General features: G+C 35.8%; 1 protein-coding gene across 1 annotated transcript in view; it reads right to left on the reverse strand.

Moving 5' to 3' along the window:
• Window positions 1-765: 765 nt before the first annotated feature.
• The window catches only part of Cdh2 (cadherin 2), a 224,834-nt gene continuing 213,194 nt past the window's right edge, over window positions 766-12,405 (reverse strand). The window contains exon 16 of the mRNA XM_042675163.1: window positions 766-2,171. Within this exon, the coding sequence (XP_042531097.1) occupies window positions 1,965-2,171 (207 nt within the window). The 3' untranslated portion in view covers window positions 766-1,964. The remainder of the gene's footprint in view (window positions 2,172-12,405) is intronic.

Consider the following 12,405-nt stretch of genomic DNA (forward strand, 5'->3'; position numbering starts at 1 on the left):
TATGCTGTCTAATGTATAATAATCTTTTCAGATAAGCCAAAATAAAATAAAGAAAAGGGATTTACAAGTATCTTGTGTAAGCATTTTTTGAAATCTTACTATGTAGGAATATGTGATGTGATAAAGACTAAGAAGCCAATAGAAAAATACATAAGCATTTCTTCAGGTCTGATAAAATTCACTTATGAATCATAGTAAGATGCATAAAAATTTTATAAGATGTAGAGTATTGTCTCCTTTGTAGTTCCCCATGTGAGGCTATATCATATATATCAAGCAAGATAAATGATGAGGGAATGAATAAAAAGTCAGTCATACCTAAGTATGGTTCATTATATCCACAGAACAATAACTAATGAATCCCAGGAGAATTCTAGGTGCTCACTGCAGCTTTCAGTCTAGTTCTACAAATACTTTCCCAAAGTCTCCCTCACAAGGGTGCCCAAAGAAAATACCTGGTCAAACCCACGTAATGAGCACTTTGGGGCAGAAACAAGACATTGGAATTGTACTCATCATTACTGATTTTTAGTATCATCACCAGGAGTTCCTACTCTTAAGTTATTTGATGACTTCCTTCTATGGTAGTATGGTCCACCATGATCATTTTTGCTGCTTAGTATCATGGCTGTCATATTCCAGCTTTGCTGCGAAAACAAATGCATGCTTTCCTTCTGTTATCTCAATGAAACTTCGGTATTTGGGATTTTTGCAATGTTCAAAGCAGCTCAAATAGAAAAGAAGAAGTTCAAACCAGTCACCAGATCCAAAATTAGCATTTTATTCAGAATGCTGGGGTCAGAGGTGTGTCATTTATTTTCTGGTACACAATACAGAGGCAAAGCTGTTGTCAGAAGTCTCTCCAGTTTAAAAGCATTTTTTTTTCATTTTGATTTTTTTTAAAAACACACTTAGTAGTGCCACCAGTGTCAGGCCACCCCTTTTTCTTTTCTTCTCCTTCCTTTTTTTTTCTTTTTTGGTACAAATTATGTAAAACATTTGTGCTAAGAACATTTCTCCCTCCCCAAAACAAAAATGAAATCAAAAAAATTAAAAAAAATTAAAAAATTAAAAATTGAGTATTCTAACTACAGTTCAACAATTGAATCCAATGTCACTTTGTTTTGTAAATACTTTATCCATAACGAAAGATATAAACATGCAAAAAACCTGAATCCATAGTCCAAAGAATACATACACATGTTCTGAAGCTCGTGTACTTCTCCATAGACTATGCTGAGAAAACATTATGTACACATACCATTTTTACAGTGACGTGGAAAAAATACAGTAAAAAAAAAGTGTACATGGATTGAGACCAAAATGTGCCTAACACTCTAGTTTATGAAAAAATTCAATTTTGCTACAAATCGGTGATATGAAAACTCCCTTTATTTGCAACCAGTTGCGTAAGTTTTTTAAGATTTTAGTGGAAAAAAAAAATCTACAGTCTAAAACTAGAAGTAATGTACATTTTCCAATCTCATGGTCTTACCCTCCCCCCAAGATACTAAAATTGCTCCATGAGTTCGTTTTGTTTGTTTCATTCTGTATTTTAACAAAAAGCAAATGCAATGTAACAAAAGCGTGTTGAAGCATATCATGGTTTAACTTTCTGCTCCTGCCACAAAATATTTTGTCTTTTACTTATCATTTCAGAAATCAGTACCATTAAAGCCTTAAACAGAAAACTAATTCCAATCTGAAAAAGGTACAAAAAGGCACATAAAATCCCAGTGCTTCTGTACTGTAAAATTCAAGTGTAACTGAGCTCAGTGTTTTTCCAAACAGTATTGGATCACTGATATTCCCTCTGAGCCCAAATTGGTTTGCAGCCTATCCCAAAGCCTCCAGCAAGCACGGTGCTAGTAGACTACAAAGTTAAAGCCTAGCTTCTGTATGCTTTTTGGGAATATCAGTAGAAATCATTTGTACTTGTCCAAAAACCAAGTTCACCCTGAAGTTCAGTCATCACCTCCACCATACATGTCAGCGAGCTTCTTGAACCGAGGTCCCCAGTCGTTCAGGTAATCATAGTCCTGCTCGCCACCACTACTTGAGGAATTAAGGGAGCTCAAGGATCCAGCCGTGGAACCACTGCCTTCATAGTCAAAGACTAAGAGGGAGTCATATGGCGGAGCTGTGGGATCATTGTCGGCAGCTTTAAGACCCTACAATTTGGAGAGAACAAAGAAAGAAAAAGACTTAAGAGATGGTTGCAATTTGCAAAACCACACGCACACGTCCCTTCCTTTCATGGGATTTCATGGGTTCAAGAACTTGTCTGCAATTTCCATGGGCAGGACCGCAAAAATTTCAAAATGGAGGTTATCATGGTATAAAGTTAAACGGAAACTATTTTTCTTCTGCAACCAGATTATTGAAAGAGTCCACCCAGAGTCTCTGAGATATAAGATGGGATAGAGAAGATGTCTGGCTGATAGCAGAAAGGATAAGTCAACGGCTGAAAGTCAAATAGAGGGGATCTGACATAGTATGTGGAGCAAGGTTACTAGATTAAAAAAATATTAAAATGCAAAATAAATTTCATTATCATAATTATTATACATTTGTTCTCATTCATTCACTAAAGGTAGAAGAATTATTGTTCTTGTTAGGATCTCTGATAAGCACCGTTGTTTACAGTCTATTGGATAATCTTTAGAAGAATAATTTAATTCTGGAACAGCTTACCTGAGGCAAACAGCAAACTACAATATCACATGATATGTGGACCTCATGTATTGGAGGATTTCAACAATTAACAGGTCTAACATAAGCTACAGGTCAGCCAGAGGGAAAGGGGTAAGTATGAATGCCACCATCCTTATTTCTCGACCAGCTTACAATCTAGCTAACAGGTACGACTGTAATCTGAAGCAAATGATAAATGGTCAGCAAAACTGTAAAGTCTAAGTAAAAATCCTCAGGATGCTGAAATGTCATTTAGATTCCCGGGAAGAGTACATGAGGAAGAAGAAATATTGTATTTCCTCTAATTATGGAAGATCAAAAGAAGAATAAAGATAGGGCAAATGAGATTGCTATGTAGGAAAGGCACTCATTAAATCATTTGTTATTCAAAGCACATAAAGTATGGAAAGAAATGCTAAATTGTGAACAGATATTATTGTTTTAAAAATAGGATAACTTCTGTCTTCTGCAGACCACAGAAAAATCATGATCCAATACCTGCATATAATATGCCAGTCTAAAACAAATGCATAGCTGGTTCTTAAAAAGACTTAAAAAATAAGGAATTAATTATAATCTACATTTTTAACTCTTAATTAGGTACTTTCTAATATGCAACTAAAATATTTGCAGCTAACTTGTAATTATACCTCACACAACTTATATAGGACCTTTTGAAATTTTCTCTAATATTTTCTTAGTTTCATTCTAGAACTCCAAGATAGAAAAGTACTAGCCTTTAAGCAATCCTTCTCTTTGTGTAACTGCTTTTCAAGTGCTTTTGACTCTTCCTTTTTGAGAAATTGGTTCTTACAGACCACATGTTTTTATGAGCATGTGCATGTGCTTTTTAAAAAGAAATTTTTAAAAAAGGTATTCTTCTAATTTGCACATGAGAAATAGATTTTTTTTTTTAAGCATGAAATTTAAAGTCAAGACTCAGAGCAGTATAAAAAGCAGGTCTTGGACATGTCAACTCTCTGCAATACCAGCTGTAAGGCCTCAGAATTTCCAAATCTGCGATGGTAATGACAATGATAAAATTATCATAAAAGCCAAATGAGATAAACAGGCTCTGGCTCAACACCATGTCTGGGAAATGTAGAAATTAAGGAATATCAGTTATTGTTGTAGATGTTTTTTAAAAAAATATGATTTCTATTGTTCCTATTAAGGTTGTAAAGAGAGGTTACTATTTCATAAGTCAGATAATGAGTATATTTCTTTTTGGACAATGCCACTCTTCCCTTAGCTTTCTGCCAGTTTCCCCTTCCATCCATGCCCACAAGTTACATAGTTCTTTTTCCACATAGCAACGACTGAATACCATTTGTTCACCCTTTCTCCCTCCCTCTTTCTGTGTTCCCTCTGCAGTCCCCCTCAAAAGACAAAAAAAAAAACCCCACAAAAACTAACAACAATCCTGACAACAGCAACAAACACTCATGCTAACATTTCCTGGAATTTGTCTTGATTAAATAGTATTTCAGATGTTCAGAAGAATTATGCCTTTGGGTTCTTCCTTTAGTCTGACTGCTTACACGTGGAGTTTAAAGAAATTTCCTCTTTGGGAACTGTAAATAAATGTGAGGAAGTAATATCTTAAGGAGTAAAATGGCAGTTACTAGAACTCCAAAAGGATGAAAATAGTACTACCTGTACTCTTATCTACAAGTTTCTTCTACTGCACGTCATAGCCACTTAAGCATCACTTTTTTCCTCTAGTCTGATTATATAATTTACACCCCAGGAAAGGCCGTTGAAAACAATTAAGCAAGACTTCAGCACACTACTTTAATATAGAAAACTGACATGATTCTAGATATGATTTTCCTTATCTTATTTTTAGAATAAACTACAAGGCAATTCTGCTGAGGCTGAGAAACATGGAAGCCTACAATTTCTCAGAATTCCTTACTCCCTTTCTGTGGTCAGTTGGGTTACTGGCCTCAGTGACTCAATACCCGCCCTAACTACCACAAGAGCCTAGCTCCACCCATTTGCTTGGCACTGGGGTTAGTTTTGGCAAACCTATATGGGGTGCAGGAAGAGTAACCTAATTAAGCTCTCAGAAGTACTTCCACTGGCTTCTTCTCTATTTCTCTTTTGACAAGAGACTGCCCCACATAGGGATTTTACTTGCACTTGGATCTACATGCATATAAAACACTGTGCCATCGATGGACTATAGTTGACTTATAACTTGAACAAGAAGCCCAATCCTGGTTATTGAAAGCCAACAATACTTGGGAGTCATTAGTAGTTAAAACCTTAGGTAACAATAGATAGCACAGAATATACCTTTATTTGTTTTGTTTACATTTATTCAATTAAAGATAGGCTGGATGAGTATTTATTGTCATAAAGTGTGGCAATGTCTCTTGCTGACAATGTTTCACCCACTGACTACCTTCCTAGAGTATACACCTTTCAGCACTCATGTACATACCCTTCTCCTTGGCATACACGTTCAGAAACTGCAAACATAAGAGGCAAGTGATTCCCTGAGCTCAGTACTATCTAACTGGAGTCACCCAAGAACTGCACTAAAAGGAATCTGAATTTCTTTAGCTTCAGTAAGAACGAAGGAAATTCCTGATAAGAACAATGAATTCCTGAAAACAAATATCAAGATCTCATCACATCAATTGCTTCAAAATATAGAAGGTACCAAACGGCAAACAACACTGTATTCAGTTCATCATTTTGATTACAGTTACACTTTTAAGCAAAAACAGACTCGAGCATTGCTCAGTCCTTATGGTGTCAGCACTATAAGGTACTGGAGACAGCTAATGGCTAACAGGGCTCAAATGTGTCTGGATTAGGAAAGTGATGGCTTTTGTTTACTGCACCCAGGGAATAAGCACTAGAAGTGATCTGGTCAGCACTTATGTTTTCAAGGATACCAGAACTCTCTGTCAACCCAATAAGCAACCTGATTCAACCCCTTAAAATATAATCCTGGAGGTACTAACTTCCAAACCAGATATTGAGATTCTTGAAAATGTTTCCCTCCTTCCTTCCTTCCCCCTCCCTTCCATCTATCCTTCCTTCTCTCTCTTCCCTCTCTCCTACTTTCCTCCCTCCTTTTTTTCTTTAAAGAGGTTAGAGTCATAAAATCCACTGGTGAGAGACCACGGTGCCACATAAAAGCATGACATATCATCTTAGGAGTTAATGACTGTGAAAGGACAAAGCCAATGAATTTTTAAAAGAATGCTCAGGCAAGTCATCTTTACAGGCAGTGGTTACTTATGTATTTTACCTGGCTTCTACTTGGATAGTCTTGATTTTTATTGGAGACTAAAATAGGACTCTTCCAAACTAAGTATTATAGAAATTCTTGGTAATATTTTAGTAACTCTAAAAAGATCATAGTCAAAGTCCTAAGAAACTGACAAGCAACAGGCCCACAATCAGAGGGAATATGGAATGAATCTGGGGCGACAGAACCTTCTGGTCCTCCCTTATGGGATTACTTTATTCTTAGATGTGGACACCTTTCCTCGTGATGTAAAATGTACTGCTTGCTGCCAAACATACAAACTAGCTGTGTGTTTTTCTCTAGGTTTTGACTATATTTAGAAGAGTCTGCTTTTTGTTTCACCTGTCCTGGAGAGACAGATCTTGAACTCTGGATAAATTTATCTGGATATATTTATAATTTTTTCTGTAGTTGGAGGGTCCTTAGCAAAGTTGAACAAGCTGTGGCTATGTTCTCGTTGAGGTGATATTTATAGGCTTCTGATCCTCTGCTTTATGGGTGGCTACATGCTTTTATAGGGCCTATAAAACCCCACATCCTTCACTGAGGAACACATGAGGATACAAGAAGAAAGAGGTCTATTGATCCTCTTACATTCTGTCTTCTCCAGTCTTAGTGCCATTACTTTGACTCAGATCCTCATTATATCCTGAGTGGAGAAAAGCAAAAAAAAGAAAAAAAATAGTACTGACTAACTGGTCTTCCTATCTTCAGTTCTTTTCCTGTTCCTTGCATACAGACTACTTTGGCTTATATCTCCAATTTAATGGCATTCCCTCAGATAAAGTACCGAGTGTTTTCTATGGCCTAAGCAGTGTCTCCTACATAAGGTATGAGCTTCCCCATGGGCAATTCCAGACAGTTTTCAACTTTTCATGACAAATTTAAAGTTGATTACCATTTAAGTAATAGAAGATATATGCAGAAAGGGGAAGAAAATAAAACTAGATAAGTGTCCTTCAAATGCCTGAAATTTGGGTAAATACAGGATAAAATCTACACTCTTTAGTAGAATACTAGTGGCCTTAGATTGTGATGCACTGCTGTTTCAGTTATGCTCAACTCCAGCAATGCCAACCAAATTATGTACTCTTTCTCTTATAGATGAAAGGTTCTACCTTGTTAATGGCTATTCATTTCCTTCTAAGAAGCCATCTACTCTTTTTGAAATGTGTATCTCATAGTTGTTCATTTAATTAATACCCACCATTCATTCATCTACTCATTCAAAATCTCATTAAAAATGTCACTTCTGTTCTATGGATTTTTCTTCCTCAACCAGACTGAGAGTCATTCCTGTGATCTCTCTGGACCCTCATTTATATTCATGTTTGGCTGGAGCTAATTGTGAGATACTTTCTGTAGACTGTTTTGTACCACATCCTACTTTCCAATAGTGTCACATATCTGATAGGTACCTACAAGGTTACGTGGTTTTGCTTTCCTAGGTTTAATTCCCCCCCTCCATCAGCATATAGTTCATATTTAAATTTAGTCTATTCAGAAGAAGATAGAATAGAGGTTTGAAATAGGTGTGCATATGTATTACACTATATAATACTATACAGAATTAAATTTCATTACTGCTCCTTTTCAGGTCTGACATCAGACATTGCATTTTGCTTAAAGCAACTTTTCGGAAAGAGATTTCAACTGTTTTACTTAGAATTTGAGGACAGTAGGAAATATTTTAGATATAAAAGGTAACTTACCTGTAATAGGTAATTATTAAGAGAATCTGTCATGTAACTGCCATTATATTAAGAATTTTACCTACATGATCTCATTATCTTCTCATTAACTACAATTTATCCCTATCTCACAACTAAGAAAATTGGAAAGTCAAGAGGTTAAATCCTTGTAAAATGTAGCAGAGCTTCAAGATAAGACAGCTAAATTTGAACTCAAACAACCAACTCCTGTGAGAGTGGAATGTGATATTTTACAAAAACAAAATTATAATACGATAAATATATTGTTTAAACATCAGTAGTTTCAGCAAACTATTTTAAAAGAATCTATTACTTATTTTTAAACAACACAAATCATAAGTCAGGTTTTTAACAGATGGATGAATTTTTTCCCCCGTCCTGGGGTTTGCACCCAGGGCCTGGATTCTGTTTCTGAGCTTTTTAGCTCAAGGATAATGGAGTCACAGCTCCATTTCTGGCTTTTTGGTGGTTAATTGGATACTCAAGTCTCTTGATCTTTCCTGACTGGGCTGGTTTACAACTCTGATCCTCAGATCTCAGCCAAGCAAGGAGCCAGGAATATAGGTATGAGGCATGGACATTCAGCTTGCAAATGATTTTTAATACTTCTGAGATGGGGAAATATACATAATTAGTAATGTTATTACAGACATTCTAATGTCTACTGTAAGGCTGAGATCTAATGACTTTGTGACAATGTCTCACTTATTCTCTGAAGGTCATGTTTGAAAATTCAAAATAAAATGAAATTTTGCAATTGAAATAAAAAACAAAGAAACATATGACTTGCTTTTAGTCTACCTGCCTGACTGGAAATAAGTTATTTTTAAGATTCAAGGCAACATCTATCCTTTATTTAAATAAACAAACTAGAAAATGTTCTCATGAGCTTTCTTATTTCTTACATCTATAAAAGCACTCCAATTATAATCACTACTATATTCTTCTTCCCTTGGAACATTTGGTACACTGCTAAATCAAATAAGACCTGGAGATAAATAAATTTTTGTGCATTTGCAGTGTTTTTTTTTTTAAACAAAGTGTGCTTGAGTTCTTTCTAGGTGCCTTCAACTGTTTTAAAACTTTAAAACTATTTTTTTTTGTCTGTCAAGCTAAGGAAAAGTTCTGAGCAAGTCTTTACCAGTAGTTTGGATAAAAGAATCAGCATGGAGCTTCTGAGAACTTTGTAACTTTCAGCAACTTTTTATTGCCTTGAACTTACCCACAGAACTAACCTAGAACTCAGTTTTTGGTTGTTGTTAGTAGCATTTTAACTTCCTTAGAGCTTTTCTCCAATTGTACAGGCATTTCTAGGTACACATTGTCCGCTACCTCTTTCATCGAGTTTCTAAATCTTGGTATCACATTTCACTTGGGGAATAATTCTCAAATCAAAAATCGATTCATTCTTTCACCAACCAAGGTGCTCTACACTGCCTTGCAAGGATAAACATCCCTTCCTTGGACCACAGAAGAGCTCAGGATGGGACTCTGAAGGGAAGCAAGCTCAATGTAAGATGGCATGTTACTGGAGGCCACCAAATCCATACTTTGTGTGTCTGACCTTTCTTGGCTTGGTAAAGCTTCATTTAGAACTAAGGAGAAGTGAATTTGAGGCAGGAAGAACTACACAGAACAACAAACTGACAATTGTGGCATGCAATAATTATTGGCCTGTTGGCCTCTGTTGTTGGCCTACAAGATGCATTTTAGGAGGGGCTGAGATGTAGCTGGAAAACAAGTAAGAACACAGCACAAGGTGCCTCCTATGACTGGCTGAATAGATGCTTCTCAGCTTAGTATGTGGTTATATCTTGATCAACAAAGGGTAAGGAGAGAACATTACAAATCAAAAGTACACTTCATATACCTAACCTACTGAATACTGTAGCTTAGCAACATGAAACACTATTGTAGTCTCTTGTTCCCTCCATTATTCTCATGGCTGGCTGGTAGCTACCCTGCATGCCAGACAGGATTGTGCTGTAGTATGCCTAACTTAGGAAGAGATACACATTCAAAATTAGAAATTCCAATTTCTCTGAATGCTATCATTTTTGCACCATTGTAAATTTGAAAAATTCTAAGTTCAATTACCATAAGTCAAGGACTGTCTATACAAAGATTGTTCTGGAAGCAAAGTAGTAAAGATATGCTATGACCAATTTACTTTTCAATCTACATATTACTGGCACAGTTAGGTTATACCCAGGAGATATTCACTAGTGATTTGCTAAATGGCTAATCCCAAATCCAGCTCAGTATTAAAAAAACAAGTTATTCTTAACACATGCAGACAATCCTCAAATGATGAATGGACTGGAAATGAATCTGCAATCAGTTGTTTGGAATAAACTTTCATGTAAGTAATAATATATGTTTTGTTATAATTTCAAGATAGTTTTTAAGTGCCAAACCTAAGCACAGTTCAGAGAACATAATTTCAAAATGAAAATTCCCACTGTATCTCTTTACTGTGGTATTTATTAGAACTGAATCTTATCTAAATGCTGTGCTCTATCTACTGAGAAAATGCAATCACTTCAAAACAGAAATCAATGAACACAAACAGACACACTAAACACAAACGTAGTATAACACATTTTAACATATTTTTGTTTTCTGAATGTAATCATCACCAGTACAGTAGGAGGTTCCAGATTTGGTTTCTGCTCAATCTCAATAAAATGCAAATTCTGTGGTGTTGAGAGCTTTATGCCCTACACAATAGCTCTAGGACTTAAATTCCTGAAAACAACCAAGTCTAAAGAAGCCAGCAATGTACTAGATAAAACCATGAACAAGAAATAGAATTCATTGTAGAGAGAACTCTCATACTCCCTTGGGAGGAAGAAATATTGACAGTTATACGCCAGATAGCTAGTGAGGGTTAGGCCAGAGGAAGCATCGTGTTAGCCCTTCTCAGAGATATCAAGAATTACTTCACAGAGAAGATGTTAACACAGAATCCTTACAAGCCTAAGAGGGAGGGAGTAGTTCTGTGGATGGTTAAAAAGGGTTGAGTTTTGAGAAGTTACTGTCTGTTCAGAGTCCGATCCTCTCACAGAACTGCAAACCACTCATTAGGGCCTATAGCTGAAGAAAAGAATGGGGAAAACATGGGAGTGGGAAGAATTCAATTGTGAACAGTCTTATAAATTGCTTAGGGTTTAATTTTTATCACCAAGAAAAAAAAGAGCTTCAAGAATGGAACTGAAATCCCACAGAATACAAACAAAGCCCCCAACAAGTATTTGCTGAATTATACTGAAGCCATGATTTTTTGCTTAAACAATCGAGGTCCTACACCTATAATTAAGAGATTCACTATATCTTGAAACCTGATGATCACAGGAATAACTCATGAACAATCTTCATAACAATGAGCATAAATTAGATGAAAAATCATCAGGAATTCCTACACAGACTCAAGGATTTAAGTCCTTTATAACTTACTTTAAAAAATTCTCTAAGCAGATCTATCTATCTATCTATCTATCTATCTATCTATCTATCTATCTATCTATCTATCTATCTATCTATCTATCTATCTATCTATCTATCTATCTATCTATCTATCTATCTATCTATCTATCTATCTATCTATCTATCTATCTATCTATCTATCTATCTATCTGAATAAGAACTGGAAAAGTCAGAGCATATTTTGGTAGATAAAAGGAGATACTGGCATACTCTTGTCTTTTTCCTTCTAAATACTTAAGAAAAGACAATACATATGGTCAGAAATTAGCAGATCACTCAGGAATTCACTAATAGGCAGTCACAGAGGTATATAAATATTCCAACTTCGCTTCAAAACTTTCTACAAGCTGTAAATACTCTAAAACCTTAAGGTTTTCTTTACATATATGAGTATTTTAATGAAGACTTAGAAATAAAAGGCTTATCAGTACATGCTCATAGACCACATGTAATTGTTATATTTTGTACTGCATGAAGACCAATTGATTTTTTTTCCTTTTCGATGGTACTTAGGTTTGATCTTAATGACACATGCTTGTTAAGCTGGCACTCTAATGTTAATTCAGGTACCTAGCTCTGATTTTTGCTGAGAAAGTGTCTCGCTCCCTACCCAGGTTCTTGCTAGAATGACAGCATTGACCACGTCCAGCTTCTCTCTGGTGAGACACTCTCGTGCATTTTTCTTCTTTGTGGTGGCCTGGAACCACCATCTTTTCCATCCCAGACTCCGGATGGCTTTGAATAACAGGTATATACCAGTTATTGATTGAGGAAAGGTCTTACAAATTTTTCTACCTGGGCTGGCCTGGAATCATGACCCTCCAATTCTGTCTCCCAAGTAGCTGGGATTACTAGGTGATTACAATTCTTATCTTGAAGATCCTGAGGAAGTATCTAGAGGACATAACACCTGTTATGTATTTAGTCAGTACTAATATATAATGCTGTCTTGTATTAATAATAACAATGCAAAAAGGTAAGTAAAATGAGAGTCACAATCTAAGGACTCAACATCTTGTCTACTTAAATACCTAAGAATTAAATGTAGTGGAATTCTTGGTCAGCAATGAGATAATTTTGTCAGTGAAAATCCTATCTGTGACATTCAACAGAGAATTCACTTCCTCTTACAGAGGCTCTTAATGCTCTTGAATGAGGCAAGTATTTAAATCACTTACATAATGTTTAATTCAGCTGCTCTTCCAACTGATTTCCTTCAGTGGAATCACTGGCTAGGCTCTGAAC

This window comes from Dipodomys spectabilis, unplaced genomic scaffold (genome assembly GCF_019054845.1).
Source record: "Dipodomys spectabilis isolate Male_0828 unplaced genomic scaffold, ASM1905484v1 ptg000024l, whole genome shotgun sequence".
NCBI lineage: Eukaryota > Metazoa > Chordata > Mammalia > Rodentia > Heteromyidae > Dipodomys > Dipodomys spectabilis.